The sequence below is a fragment of the Argiope bruennichi genome, chromosome 5 (genome assembly GCF_947563725.1).
Source record: "Argiope bruennichi chromosome 5, qqArgBrue1.1, whole genome shotgun sequence".
NCBI classification, from domain to species: domain Eukaryota; kingdom Metazoa; phylum Arthropoda; class Arachnida; order Araneae; family Araneidae; genus Argiope; species Argiope bruennichi.
In genome coordinates this window covers 58,165,577-58,190,191 of record NC_079155.1, presented here as the reverse complement: position 1 = coordinate 58,190,191, position 24,615 = coordinate 58,165,577, and the positions used below count along the sequence as shown (strand labels likewise).

At 28.3% G+C, this 24,615-nt stretch overlaps 1 protein-coding gene across 1 annotated transcript in view; it reads left to right on the top strand.

Moving 5' to 3' along the window:
- Positions 1–24,313, top strand: part of LOC129969330 (uncharacterized) — a 117,875-nt gene extending 93,562 nt beyond the window's left edge. Inside the window, exons 4-5 of the mRNA XM_056083858.1 lie at positions 18,385–18,405; positions 20,982–24,313. Coding sequence (XP_055939833.1) covers positions 18,385–18,405; positions 20,982–21,106 — 146 coding nt within the window. The 3' untranslated portion in view covers positions 21,107–24,313. The remainder of the gene's footprint in view (positions 1–18,384; positions 18,406–20,981) is intronic.
- The last annotated feature ends 302 nt before the right edge of the window (positions 24,314–24,615 follow it).

Genomic DNA, 24,615 nt, shown 5'->3' with positions numbered 1-24,615 from the left:
TTGATATTTTTTATAAAATATTATTTACACCAAAAGATCTCAAGTAGTAAGCTCTCAATTTTTCAAAAACGTAATGTTTAATGCATCCCATGGCAATAAACATTGTGTAATACATTTAACGTTCAGGGAAAAAAAGTAAACTTTCTTGCCAATTTTAACTACTTTGAAATTCCTCCAGGGAGTCTGCGATTCCGAGCAAAAATTTCTTAGCAATGAAGTGGAATCTCTCACGTGTGTCTGAATACTTGGAACAAGTCCAATTTAATGGTTTGGCCTGGAAATACAAATTCAGTTACCATTACATCACAATCGATGCGACTTCGCCGAACGTTTTAGAAATTGCATGTCAATTATTTTTCTTACTTGTCGCAGTAAGTTAAAACTTTATTTTACTGTATTTGTCTCGCTACGTTTGGTGTGGTCGAATTAAAAAAATATATATTTGTTAAGTAAGTCACCAGTGAATTTCAGATTAATAGATCAGAAAGCAACGAAGAAATATATATTTCTATTTGTTGGCATAATTTATTATTGTCTTCTTTTTACGCATTCAATTTCTAAAATGCATTTAAAAGTTCGAAAATACATTTAAATACAATTATTATAAGTGTAAAACTTTCATAAAAATAATATAAATAACCAATGATATTTTCTATTTAAAAATAATTTGTTAAAAGGCATCATACAACATTATTGATGCTAAAAGTCTAGATGATGTTATTTCAAAGTTATCAGCCATGAAAAAAAAAATTGTTAATGTTTTTGTATGCTTTTGAGTATTTTTTAGATTAAGCATTTCCTCAAAATATTACACGTCTAATAAAATAAAATGAGGGCTATATAAAAAAAAAGTATTCAACGCTTGACCAAAGAACAAATATACTTTTCATGACCTTAGTCCTCCTCAAAGTAGGCTTTTAGCACTTCAAAACACGTAATTTATAGATTCTTCCACTGCCGAAAGCATTCCTAGAATCCTTCTTTTTAGGATGGTGTTCATGTCCATCGTTCCTTTCAACGTATCTCTTCCCTACCCTTAAACAAGGTATTATCAATGTCGTCTTCTACCTTTAAAATAACATCCTGTCAATATCATTAATTTTGTAAATAACCAGAAGTCGCAAGGAGATATGTCTGGAGAGTATAAATGTTTGAAAATTGCTTGAAACTCCTGCTTCGGTAAGGAATTCTAGATTAGATGCGATGAACATGCCAAAACTTTGATATAGGAGGACTGTCGGTTTATCCTCGGTCTGGTCGCTTACGTTGACCAGCATTATGATGTCGATGCAGAATACTTTTGTAATTCTAGTATTTTTTGCACAAACAGATCATATTACTATCAAGGTTTTATTCTCAGATTAGCAACTGTTTTCCCAATATCTTGTGTCTTCCCAAGACGCTGATCACTCACCGTTGATATGGAGCCATTTTTAAAATGGTTGGGCCATTTCTTAATTTGAATTGTCTCCAATTGCCTGCAGAATTTTGCTTAGATCTTACTTATTGTTCTTAAACAATCGTTTCATTTTGAGAATCCTTAAACTCTTGAAAAAAAATTATCTAATATATTTATTCCTTAATTCTTTCGTGAGATAACTTTAAAATATTCGACGAACATATATAGCAGCAATTCACGAAGCAGCTACTATACAACAACTGATACTTTCTAACACTGACAAAAGATTCAAGCATGAATCTTAAGGTGTATCTAATCACTGTATACAGGGATGCCTCCACAGTCTTAGAGAATTCAATGTCAGACACTTTTAATATAAACATCTTTATAAATGATAACTGAATTAAAATAAAACACAGCACCATGAAATCATGTCTCAAAGGTTAGGAATAGTAACATTACAAAACCAGAGGCATTATAAACTAGTGGCAAGCCTTATAAACTAATCGGCCCATTACTTATTGGAATGGAAAACTGCAGCTCATATGGGTCAGGTCTATTTTAAATCAACCATGAAAGACCGAGCTCCATTATATGGGAATAGATGAAAGTTCGAGGATTGGTTTGTCAGTGCAATATAAAAAATCCAAAAATCAAGGCTTTGCACTTTTAGGGATTCATGAAGGACAAGAATATAACTCTTTGGTCACTCCTAAATGTATTTTTCTTCATTATGTTTCACCTTGAAAAATATAACCATGATTTCCATCAGCATTAAATTTATACAAGAAATATTCTACTGGATTAATACAAAGCTGGATAGGGAAATGAGATTTGGGGAAGGGAGTTCATGAATTTTATTCTTATTCTAATTTTAACTAGCACTATATGAAAATTGGTAGTATGATGTGGATAATCCATTCCCAAATTATTTGTTGCAGTCGACCCTCCCATTTAGGATTTTAGTTCAAGCGATACACAAAGGTAGTTCAGTGCTCTGTAAACATTTATTTCAAGAGGAAAAAATTAATCTTTCTCTTTATAAGAAGCACTAACAAGAATTCTATCACTTTTCAAAAGGTAAAGCAATTTTTCCATTTTATAAAAGTCTAATTCAAACTTGTTTATCAGGTATTACCTGTGCAAGACCCGGGTCGCTATTGCCTATAGACGCTATCAATTGTTTTCCATTTTATTGGTAGTTCATGGCTAATAAATGTGTTTGGTTTGTTAGATCAAGTCTGTTAAATTTAAATTCTAAACAAGATCTGAAGCTTTCATTGGCAGCGAAAAAAGTAGAAAAAAATGGTTCATTTCAAAAATTTATTTTAAAATATACAAGTATAGTGGAAAGGTAACTGTTTTTTGTGCCCTCCACTATGTGAAACATCAATATATTTTGCTTTGAAGGATATATTCTAAAAAATGCTTTGAACACTAATACAATAGGAATGGCAGTGATTCTGGCAAACAATGTATTTCCTTCCATGTATGAAAATTATCCTTCTTACCGAAAGCACTTCCAATCACGGTAAAAACACGTGATAACAGAGGAATACTATAAATTTATTATTACATTCCAAAATATTCGCAGCGTTTATGTGAAGAAATTATCTATTCAATATAACATGACTGATGCTTGACCATTGCACATATTAGGAATGGTTCTTTGGTGGATTGGAATGAACGAAGATAGAACCTGCGACCTTGTGGTTCGCTGCCCAGTAACATGACCACGATACAAAAGCAACTGCTCGTGTAGCGTAGCTGTTAACTGGCTTATAAGCTTTCACCACAATTCTAAGACGTGTCATATAACGAAGAACAATAAAAAAAATAGCTACACAATTTTATTAAAAATTGTTATATGTCTACTGAACTATACAAAAATTCGTTTACGCCAAAGAATGTGACATTTTTGCTCAAAGTTAAGTAACTTTAATCAAAGACCAGAATATGAATGCAAGAAGAAAATTATTATTTATACAATTATAAAAATCTTTTCTGCAAGTTGTGAAAAGTAAAATCAAAGATGCTTCTTCTAAAGTAATACCAGAATTATTTCCTTTCATGTGTAAAATATATATAATTTTTTTTATTCTTGTGCAAATATAATATGTTACACGATATAAATTAAACAAATAATTAAAAAGTGAAATACATAGTTTAATTCACTGCAGTAATAAAACAACAAATATGTTACTGCCGCTACTTATTATTTGTTAAAATGTCGTAAAATTTTCCGGAAACACTGCTATCTCTATATTAAAAAGAATGAAAAAATTTCTCTGTAAAAGTAAAAGGGCCATATCTTGGCACTGAAGATGAATATTTTAAATCAGTTTTAATGAACAATTAGGTTGAATTAACATGAAACAAAAGTGCATGTCTCCCATATCATTTTATTTCATTTTATTTTATTTGCGCTAAAAGATATTTAGAGAATCCGAAGAAATATTTATTTTATGTCAGCGAAATTTGATTCAGTAAATAAAGCTCGCATATCGGAAGATGCTTATAAACTCGTCAAGCGTTGCTAAGAGAAAAGAATTCATTTAAGTTAATTAATTAATTAAAGTTCTAGTCTGTTCCTCCACTACTGATGCTTTCATCTTTGGATCAAAAGAAATGTGTGCAAATATTTCTCAGTAAATTACTTCCACCTAATTTGGAGTAGTAAACAGCAATTTTTAAAATTATTCGAAAATCTATTGAAGCAATATTCTGATTTGTAGTATTTTCTTTCTATTTCTTGAAAGAAATATCAAAACTTCATATTCCTTTAAATATTAGAAAGTTAGGTGTAATTAAAATATCTGTTAATTAAAATTAATCATCATGATTTCAATTTGCACAGGAAATAAAGGAATTTTAATTTATTTAGTTTGCAAGTATGCTAATAAGTTGTATAAGAAGTGCAATATTTACAAATATCTGATACGAAATACATGGAAGGTATGAAAAAAATTCGACTTCTATATACAATGGAAGATAATATTGTTTGTAAAGCTGACTTAATATATTTTAATGATTTAGAGTTGTCTATAATTTTAAATTTATGGAAGAAAGACAACTATACTATTTAACTTTACTCACCCATGAAAAATTTCATTACGTTACATAACATTTTATTTTTGAAAGACAAAAAGGTAAAAATAAATTAAAGTAAAAATAAGATTATAAATAAAACATCTAGATATTCACTTAATATAAAATAATATTAATATATTCACTTATTATAATCACTAAATATTCACTAACTCACTTAAACAGCCAAAATTTTTTATGTCTTCAAAAATGAGGACACTTTTGAGGTTATATCTCATCAACCAATAATTTCTCATATATACTGTGATTTGCACATTTTTATTGGTTTACAACTGAAACACTATTGTCTTCAGTCTTTTATCTGTACGTTAAAACACATCTAGAAGGGGGGGGGAGGTAAGAGAAAAGGAATTTTAATAAGGAATTTTTTGTTACATGTTCTAATAATTTTATTTTCCAAGTGAAAAACGATTGTCTTTAGAATTAAAGAACAAATTATTATGTATGACTTTCCAGAATTTATTCATTGGTCTAATTGGACATGAATTGGATGAAGAAGAATATGGGTTTTGTTTTCTGGTTCTTCTTTAAAGCAGAATTCTATATAAAAACTATGAAAAAATTCTATATAAAAACTATGAGAAGAAATTGATATATGAATTTCGCTTTAAAAAGTAATAACTGCTATGAATCATGCAAAGTGTTATTTTCCCCCAAGCGAACCCCAACGATATCCCAAATTGCTCTAAACACCTATAGAAAAGTTAGCAGAGAGGGAAATACTAAAATAATGAACCAGTCAACTATTGAAATGCTTCAAGTTCACTTTGACTAACAGTATATGTCACATATCTCCTTTATCACAAAGTCGTTGACTTGTCAGAATTAGAGACATGAAATTGAGTGTCATCACTCGAGTGAATAGAACTTTCAAACTTTAATTTATCATGCATTCTAGAAGATTTTTTTATGACATAACCATTAATTTTCCATGAAGTAAGTAACGGAATATAGAATTTCATTAGTTTTCTTCGGAAAAGTCATTATCGAATTTGGAAAATCTAATTCGAAATACCAGATAAAATATCCGGCATCCTTTTTACAATCATATTATATACCGCATAATGAAAAAATATATATTAATTTAATTTCTAACATTTATTAATAATTTAAATGAAAAATTGATCAATCTCCACATGATGGTATCTTGTTACTTCTAATGAAGATTCTAGACAGAAAGTCATCAGTTTCATACAAATTAAAGCTTTCACTTTTCAAGCGAGATATTAGTTTCCGTCCGAAATTTTGATTTTGAACAAAATAATGAACTTTTCTTTTTCTTAAAAAACACATCATTTTTCATGAGGAATAATAGTAAACCCGGGACATGCAGACGTTTTTATTGAACAATAATTTTTAGTTTATGAGGGAGTACATGAATTTTACCTTTAACAGCAAAATTAATAAAGTTGCTTTTAAACAATCTAACAAATACGTTTTTTTTTAAAGTCAGGATTAAAATTAAAAAAAAAAGTTTAAAGTGTTATTCGGCTTAAACTAGCTGCAATTTCTATATATCTAAAAATGAATTTTTACCACCTTTGCTAGTCTTTAAAAATAACATTTATTAAGACACACTTTGAATGCATATTTACATAAAGCAGTCCATAACTGTACAGAGGCGCATAGTAGAAAAACATATACACACTGCTAATATGTAACAGATCTACAAACTAGCATCAGTCACATGATAACCAATTACATAGTTGTGAATATATATGTTAAGTGAAGTGACTAACTCAAAGCTTTAATACAAAAATTTGCTGAAAGAATGTTTCGAATATTGCAGTAAAAAATGTGAGAGGCTATAAAAATTTAAAAAAAAAGAATGAAAGATTTCCCATAATATAAATTGAAAAATTCTTAAAACTATTGCTAGTATTGTTTTTATATACTTTTTATGATTAACTACGTGACATTAAATTCATTTGATATCTCCAATTCTATTTCAATAAAAAGTAACAATAATATTACAAGATGGTTGTTGGTCCAAAATTAATGCAATTCGTCAATAATTCACTCAGTAAAAATGCTAACTTTTAAAAATTTTAACAAAAAATGAAAAAAAAAACAAAAAAAAACATGGGAAATAAATATGCAAGAAACTGCGAGCCAATAAGTTAAAGTGTATTTTCCCATTTCTCTACAACTGCTCTGTATATAGCGGGAAAAACTTTTCCCCGCATCCAAAGTTCATCTTTATTTTCCCCTGAGAATGTCACTATCGCTGTTGGAAAATCTAACTCTGGATAAAAGGTGCAAAGTGCATTTTACGTTCGCGATGCTGTTGCTAGGATACCGCAATGAGAAAAAGTAGAGCTGTTCACCATCTGATAGATGCGAACTTCGAAATAAAATGTTCAATTGAAGTTTTTCTTTATTACTTTTATTTTGTTTCGCGTCGCTGAAGTGCGGAAAAGAAATGTGGAAGGCTAACTTGTTAGAAAAGTCGTTTTGTAGCAGAAGAAACGGAATTAATGTTGGAACCTTAAAAAGACATTTTGCCTGGATTGTTTTTGTTTGTTTGTGACCATCTCATGGATTTCGGTCGTTGGAAATGGTTTGGTGTTAATATTTTTTTTTCTCTTAACGGGTTTCGCGCTTAAATTGCTTAATTGAATTCTTGTGACAGCTTGAATTTCATTCAACTACTTACAAAACAAAGTCATAAGACACTGATCTGAAAGTTTTATACTATAATATTAATCACTGTTTAACTTTTAATAAGTATATATGACTTCTACTGTATATGTAGTTACATTATATATTGTTCGCGCGTATTTTAAAAATGTTTATGGATATACACTACTGGTCAAAAGTATTGCAAGTTTGAGAAATTTCACGTTTTTTCAAGAATTCCAAAATGTAATATTTTTTTTTCATTTAAAGTGATATTTTCTTTTCATGTCAATATGTTAAATTAGTCTAAAGGCATGATATAATAAAGTTATTGAACAAAAAAAATATTTAATTTCAAAAAGAATAAAATGCAAATAAAATGTACAGATTATCAGTATCGGAATCCATTTTGGTTCATCAGAATAATATGAAATAAAGAAAAAAATTCAAAATCTTTTGATCAGAAAAGATTTTTTAAAAAAAGTTCAAGTTAACTGAAAAGTGTTTACTATTTGTTTGGGCTGCCTCTGGCTTCGATCACACTAAGTTAGTCATGTTTTTGATATACTTCTTTCATTATTTCATGGTGCCAAACTTTAATTATTGTTTCCTGAAGTTCTAGTTTTGTTCTGGGATGATTCTCGGTTATTTTCTTTCCCATCATACTTCATAAATTCTCAATGAGATTTAAATCTGGAGAGTTTCCTGACTATGCGAGAACATTAATACCATGTTTTGCAAACGCAGCCCTGACCTAAAATAACGAATGTTTCGATATGGAGGTCATAACTGAACTGAAATGAAATTTAAAATTAATTGTAAAGTTTGTCTTAACTTTTTCAATGTATGGCTGGGTACATGATCTTGCTGAAATATCCATTTATGCCTTGTGAACATGTTACGTGTACTACGAAGCAATTGATCATTCACTACACCAACATACTTGTCACCATTCATGGTTCCCTGTATAAATTGAAGTCATCCAGTTGACTGATATGACATGCACCCCTCATCACCACCATTACTCTTTCTTGGTATTTTGATATACGAATCAGGCATTCTGGCCACATGATCTCCTTTGTTTTACACCAAATGTGGCCACGCTTGTCAGACATTAAAGAAAAGAGACTTTCGTCACTGAATATAATTTGTCTCCATTCCGAAATACGCCAATATTTGTGTATCTTGGCTCATTCGAATAGTTTTTTTCACAATGCTTTCGTCAGTACTGATTTTATTTCTTTGTACTTGTGCCTTGTAACCAGCTTTACAGAGTCTCCTACGAACTATTCTAGGACTGGTAATGATAGACGTGGAATCATTCCTTTATCTTACAAGTGCAGAAGAACTTGCAAATCTATTTTTACTGCGTAATCGTGTCAATGTAGCATCAGCACGTTTGGAAGATAACCTCAGACGACCACTTCTCAGCTTTCTATCTACAGCTCCTTCGGTTTTGAATCTCTTTATGAGGAGTGAGACAGTCGACTCAATGTAGTCGCATCGATAAGCAATTCTAGCATTTGAAATGGTTTTTAATGCATTAAAATAAGAGCCTGGCACTTCTCCCGAGTTAATCCATACATCTTAAAAATAAATGAACAGTTTAAAATGAAAAGCAATGCACAGCGAACACACTTCGACAGCGCAGCAAACGAAATGAAATCCTTCATAGTCGGAGTGATTTTATATTAAACTACAGGGATGACACAAACGTAGCATACGATTACTTCAGAATGGATAGCACAATAGCGTGAAATTTCTCGACCACATTTATACTAGAAAATATCATTTTAAATTTTAAAAAAAAATATTACTTTTAATGGGCTTATTAATGAAAAAACGTGAAATTTTTTCAAACTTGCAATACTTTGGACCAGTAGTGTATATAATTTTAATAAATTTCTGAGGATATGTATAAATTTTATCTAAAATAACATGCATCATGATCTGTTTAATGCTTTTGTGGATTATGAAGATTAATGAAAAAATATAATGTTGATTTTTTAATCATCTAAATAAAAAATAAATCATTTAAATTAAACTCCTACTAAACACATTTTTCTCTAATTATATATGAAGATATTTAGAAAGAAATGTTAATCCATATATGTTTAAATTTCTAAGGCATGCTCGGAATTTTTAATTATTCTTAACGAATTTTGTAATTAAACTGCTTTATTGAAACTTTCTATTGAGTTAGATTTTATTCGTTTGCTGACTTTATTTTAAGTCGCAGACAACGATATGATTTTTTTTATAAGGACAAACTTTTGTTGAAAAACTTCTCTTCCAAATGTATTTGCAAATACACAATGAACACCTTTATTTCTAAAAGTCATTTGTGGATATGTTTAATTTTTATCCCAGTTATAATATGTAATAGTTATACTATTTCTAAAAGATATAAACATACATAAGTATTGTATTATTATATTTCTTCATGCCGAAATAAAAAATGGCTCACTTAAAATCAATATCTAAATCTTTCGTAACTTTCTTCTTTGAACAATATTTTGTCAACACCGATATATTCTGTCCTAAGTGAAAAAAAAAAAAATCTAGAAAATGTAAGAGTGAATACAAACAAAGAACTACAAGTTATGATTACAAATATGAAACAAGTCAAGTTAAATATAAATATTTGAAGATAATGATCAGCTGTAATACATGCAATGAGTAGTTGGTGTAGCACAGTAAAAATACAAACATATGAATTTAAGAAATGTATGCCTCAATATATTCAAAGCATAACATTATGCTATATCATATCCTTTTACAGAAATATGAAGGATAAAGAATACTTCTTTTTCCCAAATAAGACAAAGACATCCAGTCTAATGTAAATAACATCACTTTCTGGCTTTTTTCATATGGATCCAAATGATATTCAGACAGTCAAGATTTCTTTTCGATGGGGCCTTCACCTTACTATTTTTCACCACGCCGTCAAGAACACATCCAGAAGATTTACTTTGATTGCCATTGGAAATTTGATGCGTGATCATAAATTTCATGTCTGTGCAGCTGTCATTAATGTCACATTGAAGAAGAAGAATGTATTAGGGAGCAAAACTAAATGGTGCTTCTAAGAATGGATACACCCAGCAATAACTTCTGACATATGCAAGTTGATCTTATGAAACTTCGTGTTTTCGATCTCGATGCAGAATTATTTTTCGCTTCGTCAGTTTAAAAAAAAATCACATACATTTTCTTTAGTATCTCAGTATAATTGGATTTTAATGTTTAAAAGAATGTGTATCGTTTTTTATGATACGTCATAAAGGGACCATGTAGTAAGTTAAATCTGTAGAAAGCCATTTTAATGTCAGAGAATAATTGAAAAATAATGCATTTCTTGGCATTCATGAAACGCATAATTTGATTTGCAAAACTATTTATTGAATTAAAATTCAGTAATATAATAGTATATAAATACCCCTCTTGTCTTTAGAAGAAAATCCCTTTACCATGATTTTGCACTTTTGTCTCAATCTCCATTTGATGCGTCTGTAACTTTATTTATTTATATTTGCATTTAAAAAAAATTCATTCTTGATAAGTTAATTCGTATAAATAAAACAAATACCATTTTTAATGCCTTATTGAAATCCTAATAAATTAATAATTATAATAATGATGATTATTAATAAATAATGATGATTCATAATAATAAGGATTTTCAGGTTTGACACATAAACTCGCTGAAATACAACAAAGATTTAAATGAATATTTCGCGATTCCTAATTGAACTTATTAAATTCTTTTCAATCAAAAAATATGTTTCGTAATTGCAAATACGGTATTGGGTAAAAATATAGTCCTGGTTCTTTAATAATGTGATTTTAATATCACCAAATTGTTTGAAACAAATAGCACGGTAAGATTCATGTTACTTAATTTTAGTAAGAATGCTTCGTTACTATTATATATATTTTTTTGAGATTCCCAGTTATTTAAAAATTAATTCAAAACCTGTGTAATTACTTCGAACAGTTGGTGGAGATTTAAATTCAATTTTTGACTGTTTTCATAACTGTGCTGTGAACATGCATTTAATTTACCACCCACAAAGTTTAATTAAATATTGTGTTATTCTTAAAAAATTATTAATAACTCACCAAAAATAGTTTTCTGAAGTTTTTCTCAAAACATTTGGATCAGATTGTAATTTTCCACAAAGTTATAAGATATTAAAACTCTTTGATGTGGCAAGTTCTCTCCTTTTAATTAAAAATATTGTTGCAAACAATGAAAACCTTGTGTGGATTTAAATAAATTGTTCTAAGGAATTTTGTCTTCATATATTTTTTCACATATTCTGAATTATATGAAGATTAATTATTGAAGTATATAATTAATTAAGCAGCTAATTTTTCAGCAGTAAAATTCTGAATTATTTTTATTGCTGAGAAACAAATGAGTTTATATTAAATTATGTAATTCATCAGGCCATTATATCCTCAAAAAATCTTTTAAAGAAGGGTATAGGGAATAAAGCGCCATGTTTCCTCATACAGGTTTTAATAAAAAAATATTTCTAATTGGCTATACTTTTTCCTTCTAATATTTGCTATATATATTATGTAATTCATCAGGAATATATATATATATATAGTTTTTTTACAAGTTAAGTTTCCAGATTTTGTTCAGACGGATTCTGTAAGGAAATTCCTGTTAAGTGTTTAATGAAATGTTGTTTCTGATCCTCTAAAGTAAAACAGAATTATTTTCTGCGCAAGTTAATGCACAGAACTTAATCTATACATACAATGCTATTTCACATAAAAATCAAAACAGAACTTTCAATTCCAACTAAAACAGACACATTAAAAATATATTCAAAACTATTAGAAATACAGAAACAATATGCTAAAGCAGAGATTTCAGTTAATATGAAGCTGTCTAAATTAAAAAACACCACAAATCAATAAGCACATCAAAATACTGTATTTCACTCATAAACAATGAATATTTACTTTCTGAAAAAAAAAGAAAGACTTTTATTATTTATGACAACGCTTTAGCATTTGGTACTACCTTGTGTCAGTGCAAATGCATAGTTTAATTAATTAAAAGGTAATAAGCCAAATAATATTTGAATTGTTAAATAATTAAGATGGATTTACAAAGATAGCATTTCATATTTAAAAATTTACTAAAAAAGTCTTTAATGCAAAAAATATGCATATTCCGTCAGATGTAATTAAATCAACATTTAATTTATACTCAGTATAAGTGTCCTAGATTACAGCGTTCCAATTCTTAAAATTCTTAAATAACTCATAATTAAAACCCTTCTTACTGCAATGTCAAGGCGTCTTACATCAAATCCATAAAATATTTCATTTTTCTGTTTTAAAACCATAATTTGACCATTAATCAAATTTGATGGATTGCCTTAAAAGAATCTACGGACAGTTTTGGGATTAAATAAGCACCACTCTTATACCAAAGATTATGTAGTCACATCCAATCATTTCATTGAAAACCATGATAAAGTTAAGGGGATATTTTTGGTATTCTTCAATCAAGTAATTATAGTGGCAAGTTTTAGAATCTGGATAGGTGTTGAAGCTGATGCTAGCAGGCTTTTTTTAAAAGAAAGTGAGCTAAAATTTTCAATTAACATTATTACCGTGTATAAAAGAAAGCTATTGTTAAAATGAATTACATTTTACCAAATTGTTATTATTGATGGTAATATATGTTAATTGATATGGATGCGTTAGACAAAAAAATCAAAGGTGTATTGGTAGTTACAAAACAGTGCACTTTTTCTTTCTTCCTTTCTTTCTTTTTTTGTATAATGTAATTTCTAAGAGAGTATTTTTATCAGGTTATTATCAATTATTGATAATTTTGTTAATAAAATACTAATTATTTCAAATAACTGATCACTTTAAAGGATTAAATCAGAATTACTAAATTTCTGTGAGATTTTGGAACATGCATAAAGGTTGAGATTTCTAATATTAAAAAATTATATTATATATATATATGTGTGTGTGTGTGTGTATGTGTGTGTGTGTGTGTGTGTGTGTGTGTGTGTGTGTGTGTGTGTGTGTGTGTTCCTGAAGCATTTGAGTATGTTGTATTAACATCATCAAATGAAAATTATTAATGTAGTTATAATTTCATTTGCAAAGTGCAAGGGTTAAAAAACAGTAAATAGCATATTTACAATGCATTAGACGTAACAAATCAAGAATAAACTAAAATTATTATATTGAACATTTTCAAATATGCATTTATTTTATTTCTTGCTGCCTATGATCCCTGAATCCTTATTATAGTTTTCAAATAAATATTTCGGCACCATATTGAGAAAAGCTTTATTAAAGAAATGGACCACTAATGATTAAATAATACAAGAATTAAAGAAATGATTCATAAGTTATAATTATTTAAATAAAAAGTCTGAATAAAGGAAGAAAATTTTATAAGTACAAAAATACAAAATAATATCATGAATATTTATTTAAAATCTCTATGAGGTGTAGTCAGATTTTGAGTAATTACAAAATAGTTTTAGAAAGTAGATATAGATAGTTGAAAATGAGGCATACACGTGTGTGTATGTGAGGGTGTGTATGCGTGTAAAAATCACTCGAAGGAACAATCGAGGAATTCTTTAACATGCCTTTCCCAATTCGAAACTTTCAATATAGAATTCAAAATTTTGACTTTTATCAAGATTTTTTTGTCCATCCAAGCCATGTTGAAAGCAGTGCTGTATACCGTCTAGGGAAGTAGAAATCTGGAAAGAGAGCGCTTGAGAAAGTATTTGCAGCATGTATGATTTTAGAAAAAAAAATTGCGACTTAGAGATTTGATACCTCTTTAAGAAAAAATAATAGTTTATGCAACTTATAAGTAGAAGTTACATTGCAATGTAAATTCAAATGATTAGAAAATTATTTCTGGAACGTAGACTATTATATACACATATACTTTCATATGTATTTATATGAGTGTGTGCGCTTGTGTCTATGTATTATGCGTGTGTGCTCACAACTTCATTTCATCACACACACACACACAAACACACACACACACACACACACACACACACACACACACACACACACACACATATATATATATATATATATATATATATATATATATATATATATATATATATATATATATATATATATATATATATATATATATATACATATTTTCAACATCAATTTTCCAAGTGAATAAACTGAACTTTTCGCAAACTGAACGTTTCACCATATTTAGAGCACATTTTCGATGATTGTTTTTTCATATATGATTGAAAAATATGTTCCGATACTCACACTCGATGTGAAAAAAATTATCAAAAATGGTTACAATTGGTATCAAAAAATTGACTCTTTTTCTTTTTTAAAAACTTGAACAGGTTCTGGTTGCTTACAATGCGTCAGTACAACATCCTATTTTTAGTCTATTTTTTTAAATAAGATAAATAGAAAATTTACATTTAAGTCGTTCAAGCGTTCCCATTACTTAATGAACAACACTTAAGAATCCTTAGACCCCGAAGCTAAAATTATTCGCAATTCGCAGCATAGAGCGCATCACTTAACGTGCAGTGTGATTAACAGGAAGTTATACATCACTACAGGCACCAGCTGCCATTTCTGTCTGGCTACTTCACTACTTATCTGCATTTCTTTCCGTCTCTCTCTCTCTTTTCCTTCTCTTCCCTTTTTCTTTCCTTTCCAACCATTTTTCCCATTAAAAATAAAATTTCTTATTTATTCATATGAATTAATCATTACGTTAAATCATGAAGTATATTTTAAATTAGCGCACATGCTTTTGCTTATTTGGACGCGTTCAATGACACAGACACTTTATCGCTATAAATTTCCTTTGTTACGTGCATTCATGCAATTATATAATATTATCTGCAGCTTTCACGTGAATTATTTAACTTTTTAACTCTTGAATTATTAAAGCCTTCCAACTATATTCTGTTTATTCGTTATTTAGTATAGATATGAATTTTGTGTTTTAGTAAAAATGGTTGTGAATGTCTTTTGCAGAGGTGAAATAGGTGCGCACACATTTATAACTTCTTCTATATCCAACTGTTAAATATGCTTTAATCTCAGCAACCCTCAGATATTATTTTATTTTTATTAAAGCATTAATTCTTTATTTTATCTTGATCCGGGACTCTTTAAGGAAAATAATTGGAACATCTTAAAAATGTATCATCTATGCAGTTCCTTTATGTAATATATAATTGCAGAATATGATTAGATAATATCATAAATTACAGCTCCATTATTAAAAGAAACAAAACGCAGTTAATAGTATATATCACTGGAAAAATAATGTCGATGTGTAGAACATATTATTTCCCTTCATATATTTATCTCTATGTTCATGCATGCCCATATATTCGATATGCGGGGAGATGGACAATGTTCAACAGTTTATGAACTACTATTAAATGATATTTAATATTAAGTAATAAACTATTATTAAATGATAATAACGTATTTATAATTCTTAGATTGAGTAGATAATAGCCTCCCGTGAAAGGTCAAAGATTATTCTGAGGAAATTTTCTTTGTAATCAAAATAAGGTATAAATATGTTCACCATTTGTTTCAATATTTGTATAGAACAGAGAAATCTTTAAAAAGGTATGATGGATATTATTCAAGTGCATTGTCAAAATCAAATGTGATTGAAATCATCACAGCTATAATTTGACACAGCTATAATTGCTAACCCAAAGGTAATTGTAAAGTTGCAATTTTTACCTTGTGCATACATAAGCAATGAAATATTGAGCAAATGCCTAATCTAGAGCAGATCAAAATTTGTATTATTCCGCAAAATAGCATTTTACACTGTATAAAACTTTCAATCTCAGAGGTAGCAAAATATGGTATTATGGCACCGTGTCACTGAAGTATGGATCATTTATTACATTTTAATTAGCATGATATTTTATGAACGATATTAGACAACCTTTTCCAAATATTGGCACAACATGTATGACAATGTTATGTTAAAGTAAGGGTAACATCACTGAATCTTTCTAAAAAAATCATATACAGTATTAAAAAATTTTAAATTATAAGTATTAATTTAATTTAAAACATTGTGTAACAGCTCCGTTTAAAGGAATTAGTTCTTTTCCACAAAATGCTGCAAAATTTTAATTTTTAACGCAATGGCGCAAATGGATGAAGGATCTAAGTAACACACATATCCGTTGATGAATACTTATTAATAATGTCATATATATATATATATATATATATGTGTGTGTGTGTGTGTGTGTGTGTGTGTGTGTGTGTGTGTGTGTATGTGTGTGTGTGTGTGTGTGTGCGTGTGTGCGTGCGTGTGTGTGTGTGTGTGTGTGTGTAAATTTTTAAAATCAAAATGCAAGCACTTCAAATAGCTTCAATCCCTGATGCTATTATCGGATATTTTATATTTTTATTTACTTATGACATTCATCAATAATGATTAATGTCATATATATTTATTAATTTTTGAAGAACACATAATTTTTGAATTTCACACATCTCTGGTGTTTCCTCGGATCGATGTCTAGATTTTAATTTCAGGATATTGGAAAACTATCTATTTATTTACTGTCATGACAGTGTGTAGATTACACAAGAAATCAAACAATATTACTTATTTCGGGTATGAACATTTCAAAAAAAGTAGTAGACACTGGCAGATCTGCTGATTTCCCACTGTTTTAGCCACTTAAAGGTTTAATTTTCTTTCCAATATAAATAAACGACACTTTCAAATTTGAACAGTTTTTAATCAAAAGTGCATAACATTTTAAATTCTGAAATTTGATTCAAATTTCCAACATTTATGTATGATTTGATTTTTAAGATTATAAATTTTCAATAATTAATTGCATGCTGTGAAATATTAAGTAGTTAAATCAGACAGTAAATTTTCAATAATTTACTTCCAGATTAACTACACCTTAGGGGTCGGATTGAAAAAAAAATCGAGTTGCTGATGACAACTTAACTTTTTTCCACATCCATCATATATATTAAATGTAAAGATACTTAATTTCGAAGAAAGGCTTTATAAAATATTCTTATATCTATATTTTGAATGAATGCTCAAGTACTTTCATCATTTAGCAGTTTTACTTACGTGGGCCCTAATGGCCTAATAAAGGGAAATTACCACCATAAATAAATTAAATTTTTAAAATCCTTTACTTTAATTTAAAAGTATTTAAAATTTCTTTTATTTTCTGCAGAAATTTTTAATGTTTTCTATTGAAATAGTTCTTTTGATTCATCTGAAAATTTAATCTTTAACTCTCAGCATTTAGTCATGCTTACTTTATTCGCAGCATGCCCTGTATTAGACTTTATACCCCGAAACTTCAGTAAGCAGAAAAATACACATAACACTTATATGCATATATTAAAAAAATAGAATCTTATTTCAAGAAGTGAAGGAAACCAATTTGTTTTTTTCATATTTTGTTGCAACATTCAATGTCAAATGGATTGGATGTAATCGTTATGTCATGCACGTTGATGTATTATATAGATTTCATTTGTAGTTTAAAAAATATTGATAAAAGTATATCAATTTTATTTTTACTATTTTCCTTTCATCTTCGTCTAAAGAAAATTATTCCATTTCCTTTTATATTTGCTAAATTAAACCTTTAAAAATGCAAAAACGAAAGCAGGAATTGATAGCACAAATAGAAGCATCTTCCAAGAATCTTTCAAGATTTTATCATTCTCCTTGCCCATGTTGCTTTGATATATGCAAGCAAATCAGTATTCAACACAGCCAAACTCTTAGATTATTCCCTTGTTGATTTCAGCACAAAACTTCGAAACACATTTACACGAAATCGTTCCGCTTTACATCAAACCCAGTGGGCAAAAGGGAGAGAAATTAATTAGTGTTACACATTCAGCAAGGTAATTAACTATTACTCTGTAACACAGAACAACATGTCATGTTAATTGTGTTTCAGTGCACTGTGTGGATGTGTTTACATCATGAATAAACACAGGATTTGGGGGTTATTTATTCCACTCATTTCCTTTTGTATGTAACTATTTAGGATAAAATTGCTGATTAATGAAGATTGTAACACTTATACATTAATAAATGTCAAGCAATTAAATTGCAAAATATAGAAGTACTAATAATAGTAATTGTTCTTATTTTTGATTCAGTTTTTATGTCCAAACTTTATTTAATTCTCTTTTTTTGTATTTTCTAGGTATCCAAGGACCCCGAATAGGTAAGAAATTTATACATGTTTATAAAACAAACTTATTTATTCATATAATAATAACTAATTGTATTGAAGCCATAATTCTTTTTACGCTTTAAAATTTTCTGAAATAATCGTTTTAAGTCCTTTATTTTCTTAATAATGCCCTAATTATTTGAATTAAAAAAAGAATTATTCATAACTTATCGGAGTATTATATCAGAGTTAATAGAAATAGTGAAAACTCATTTTCCATTAATTCCTTCTTATCTTTTCAGCACCTTAAATGCTGATATTTTGAATCCCAATTCTAATAAAAAAAATCAGAGCATAAGAAAGTCAATATAATATAATATGCATATATTACTGATAATTTCATTTTTTTCTGTTTAATCAATGCTCACACAAATACACACATAACGAAAATTTCATGTTCACAAATCAGGCAATTTTAATAATAATGTTCGCAGCCTTCAATGATTTCGAAACGCAATTAACTACCTATTTATAAACAATGGCCAAGAATAGATTTTATCTTTTGGAAGTCTGAATTTTTCCATTAGGTTTTGTTTATCTTTTCAACACCTGAATGTTAAAGTTTTCAATCATGATTTTATAAAGAACAACCCAAAGAATAAGAAAGTCAGTATAATATAATATTTATATGTAATGATATTTTAATATATAATCTAATCCAAATTAATTTCCTAAATTTTTGCCTAATTCGCCCCATTTCGAGGTCATTCTAAAGTGTGTTCTCTTATTCCCTGATCTCATTTCACTCTTTTTGTTTAATTAATTCAACTGACGCTTCGTAAAAATGATGCACGATCAGTTCTACGTGTCGAGTGAAAATGACCTCTTAGTTGCTCTTTTCAAGGTCAACACGTATTGAATTGACACGTGGCCGGAAATCCCATGTTATATAAGACTAGTGATCATTTGTTTCGTTCCTTTCTTACTTCTGATTTTGTGGCTCGCTGTGGCAGACTTAATTTGTTCGCACCTTATTGTAAATAATTATGCCTTCCTGGGATGGATATTAAGGTATTAAAGAGAATTAAAAGTCGAAAGTGTCTTCAATGTCTTCAAACCTGACTTCTGCTTTAAAGAATTATATGCTCATATATATATACCTGATAGTCTGAGTCTTTCTGTTTAATCAATGTATGCACACATACACATAACAAAGAGTTAATCTTCACAAATCAGATAATTTTCACAATCTTCAATGATTTCAATACTCAACTTCCTTTGTATAAACAATGACCCAAAAAGAGAATACATTTTATCTTTTGGAAGTATTTAATAAATGCATCCACGTTTTTTTTTATTTATTTATTATTATTATTTCCCAAAAGAGCCAATTTCTGATTTTAATTAAAACACCCGTAAATGTTTCATTAACTATGCAATAACTACTGCAACCGTTAACAAATACAAACCCTGACTAGGGTTATTTATAAATTCCAAACATTTGTGCTATTTTAATTAAATGGAAGAATGTAGGCTGTTATAACATTTCCATTGATTACTTCATTTTTTTTTTTTTTTGTATTATAAATTCATTCTTTTTTTCGATCGTGAAAACTGTTTAATTATAGTAGCAATTGTATAGAATAAAATATATTTTTATAATCGCATTAAATGAAAGAGAATTCCCAAATCTCTTTTTTTTTAGTTGCGATTATATGGCCCAATTAATTTAGAATGCAAACATTCATTGAATATATATATTTCTTAAACTATAAATTTTCTGAAAATGTTATTTATTAAAGTAATAATTTAGCAACGGTATGAAAAATGTATAATCTCAATTATTTATAGAAACAAATTATAATTAGATAAGAAAATCACAATCACATTATAAAATAAGATTGAAAAAGATTGGGAATCATTAAATTAAGACATAACTGTGAAGGAATAAGTGTAGTTCTCCTAACACGTTAATAAATTTGTCGATGTTTCAAACACTTTATATTTAAATTTTACAATCACTTTTAACTAGCAAATATTATGTATGACAGTAGCTAAACTTTTCTTATCTTGAAGGTAAATAACTAAAAAGGGAGAAAAAACATATGTTAGTGAAAGTTTCCATTAGTGAAATTTCCAGTTTTGAAAGACATATACTTAACGATGGCAAGTTGTTTTGGAATATTTGAGCAGTTATTGTATTATCCTTGAACGGATGCTTTGTGCACTTCTATATTAAAAAAGTTAAAGCTCGAAAGTGTAGATCATGTTTCAAATAATTAATGTTTTACAATGAATGCATATAAACTATATAAATTTTTACATCCCTCTAACTTATATAAGATATAAAATAAAAATCTATAAATAAGATGAAATGAGTCAACTATAAGTCAACAATCAATCAGTAACTGTATGAAAAACCCTGCAGGGATTTTCTAAATGAAGAATTCTGCTTTGAATGCTAATTCATTAATCTGAATGTTTTTAATATCGTGTTTTATGGGATCATTTCAGATTCATTTGTTTACTACAGTACTATAAATATCATTCACCGTATATAAATACTAGTTGAGTGTATATTATGTATGCTATTTAATTAAACTACAAGAATGTACAATCTGTTTCAGAAACTCCCTACGGACTCTCATCATTTTCCCCTGGTGACAAGGATTTATCCAGAAATTTCAGCGTTTTATATGTGTTTGTTAATGTCGTCTATCATCTCTTCAGAAACCTTCAGCATGTTACTTAAAGCTCCAAGGCTCACAGATAACATTCTTATGAAGAAGAATCATTTTTTGCAAAAGTGATTGCTGCAATCACAAAGCCGTGATATAATTTTCATATGTGACGTATATTAATGTCAATCACTGACTATTTAAATGATAAGAAATTTGATGACTTTCAAGAAAAGAAAAAAATTGGATAGGAATGAAAGAATGTTTGCTCTCCTCATCAAAAGAATTCCAAGAGATAACTCTACAATTTTAATTTAGACTTTGAATTGCGTTTTAAATTAAAATTACTAAATTTATGTATGATTTTTTTTTGAAAATAATGCATGGTTCCCCAAACTGATTATCGTGGCTTTTATGCAATATGAATCATACATGTGATGTTTATAAATTAAATAAATGTAAGGTATTCAAATTTGCAGGAATTTGTGGAAAATGTATGGGTAGTAAATGGATATCAATGGCTTACAGGTAAGCAAAATAATGCTTCTCAGTTATGAAAGGGTGATGTTTCAAATACTTTTTTTCTTACCCAGATTGTTGTTAAGTATGGATAATTAGTGAACAGACAGAATATCACATAATTCTTTAATAGATTGATTTTTAAGAAGAAACACGAATACGTTTCTGCTAATTTAAGTTATTGAATATTGTGATCTTTTGATACCTTAGCACTATCACGCTGCATAATCATTCTTTTTTTTTGTTTCATTAAAATTTTGTAGTCGCCACGTATGTTGTTGCGAGATATACCATGGATTCAACAAATCTATTAAGTGATAAGATACAATATAATTCAATTGTGGGAAAAAAATAGTCATTTAATACTCCTTCTTTTAGGAAAAACACTATATAGTTACAGAGGAAAACAAACATCTTGAGCAACATTTGCATCTTCTTGAAACAGAAGATAAACATGTTTACTACGTTTATACATGTTTACTATGTTTTACATATTTTTTACTCATGACGTATTTTTGACGTCTTCTTTGATGCAATGTGTATGACATACTCCAAAAAAGTTCAGAATTCTATTTAATAGGTGCCATTTAAATACGAAATATTTTATATTACCACCATGGAAGTAGCATAATAAAATTATCTTATTCTTCTGTATTAAAAGGATGGAAATCCACCTGCTCAGTCATCAGTTCTTATGTTTAGAGATCTGGCTACAAGCTCTTTTGATAATTGATGGGGGTAATTATCCCTATATCCTTTTGTCAGATTTGTGGATAAATATCCTTGTATGTCACTGAAGATATCAAAACTAATATTTTATTTAGGTACTAACAGTTGTTAATTACCTAAAGGAACTGTGTATCGGTTACATATTCAACTGATTTCAAAGGACAAAGTCAATCATTTTCCATCAAGAAACATACATTTAAAAAATAATAAAATTTTGAAAACAGAATAAAATTTTTAAAAGTAAAGTTCATTTTTAGATTATATAATATTGATGACTAATCAGAGAAAACTGGTTATCGAAAATTCGGTTTTTTTTATATTATATTGGTGTATAGACTGATGTGAGTACATGAAGCAATATTTCATCACGTCATATCGCTATGAGAAAACCCAATTGCATGAAGCAATACTTGAATCAGCCAAACCTTCTTTTGATGCATGTTGACCAGTCATCTATGTTTTTGCGTATATCCTATATTCATACTAAAAGTATTTTAACGTTTTTCTACATTCAAATGAGGCATAAATGTTCAGCTAGAACAAAGACTCGAATTGTAAAGCATATCAGATCGCATTTAAAACATAGCTTCATTTTATTAAGAGCAAACATCTGTATGAAACCATAAAAAAATCGTAGATCAAATTTAACTTCAACAACTTTTGAAGAACAAGTAAGGCTCAACACTTTTGTAAAACAAGTAAGGAAGAATAGCTCATCGTGACAATCGAAAATGTTCAGTGCTCACAGACTGAGAGTCAAATTGTTGACAATTTCAGATACTTACTGCAATATTTTGTAAATTATTTTATCTGTCATTTACTAAGACTATTTGATCTGACACAGCACGACATCAGTTTGGGGCACCATCTATAAATATTATTTTGGAAGTAAAGTCAATGTATTAAATTACATTTAAGTTAATGTATAAAATTCCATTTAAGATTTATTTCTTTAAGCTGAAGAAAGAAAGAAAAATCCATTACGGAATCATTAATCTACTCCTTTATCCATAATTGATTCTCACAATGTTTTCATCTTGTATAAATCCAAAGACATAAAATTCATCAGTAAAATAAAACAATCTCGGATTTATCATATTTGTATTAGACATTATGCATTTTATAACAAAGCTAAATCACTCTCTCTGAATTTTGCCTTATTTACAATAGATGTCTTGCTCTTTTAGTGTTTTTAATTAATGAATTATATGCCATATTGACTTTTTTTTAATTAATTGTATACATCTTTTAGAATTAAAAACTTATTTTGCTATTTTTCCTATATTAAGAATTTAAATCATATAACTAAAATAAAATAAATTCATTTTATAATGTTTTGATAAATTTTCTTTGCATCAAAATTCATTAGATATAAATGGTGCTTTATTTATTTATTCAAAAGTGATTATTAAAAAATTGTTTAGGTATTATAATTTTTACAAAGAAATATCTATATATTTCAGATCTTCTTACTTTATTCTATTCTGGACGAAACAAATTAAGACTATGCAAATTCTGACGATAGTTTTTTAAAATTTGAATTTTTGCTTTTTATTTTCAGACTGAATTTATACAAATATCCTTAAATAAACTCCTTTCTAGCAATATTAATCAATCAATTATTTCCATTTGTACACAGACTTTCTGCAAGCTGTTGTGGTAAATATAATGCATATTGCAACTTGATGGCAAACATTTTATATGAAAAATGCAGCAGTTTCGAATTAGTTGATTTTCCGCATGTTTTTCTCTCATAAGTTGTTCGAACTATATCTTTTATTCGATGCCCTGTCTCATTCTTAAATCAAACAAAAACACAAATGATTATTTTGTTTTCTGCTTCTATGTTTGAATATTTACTTATACATACTATTCAATTTAAATGAGTGTATTTACTTAAGATACTATGTTATATATCTCACGTTGTTTTCTTCAAATGCGATACATATCATTCAAACATGATTGTAAATAATGTTGCCATTATGCTACCCTTTCCAAAATGTTATTGAAAATAAAATCATTTTTACAAGTGTGTATTGTTTAGTTTTATTCTACCTTTAATATAATTTATTGAGGGAAATGCAATGATTTAACAAGATACAACTACACAAATCAATTCTCTATGAGTATGTAAAAAACATGAAATAAGGAAACCGAATAAATAAAAATTATAGTCAGCCACAGAAATAGGGGAAAGGAATTTTCGACATTCTCAAGTTTAAGAGTTGTAAAATGAAATTTAAATATGAAGATATCTCTATGTTCTTTGGATGACTCACTATGCGGTTTATTTTATACTAATAAGGTTATTTTCTTCAGATGATAGGACATGGAA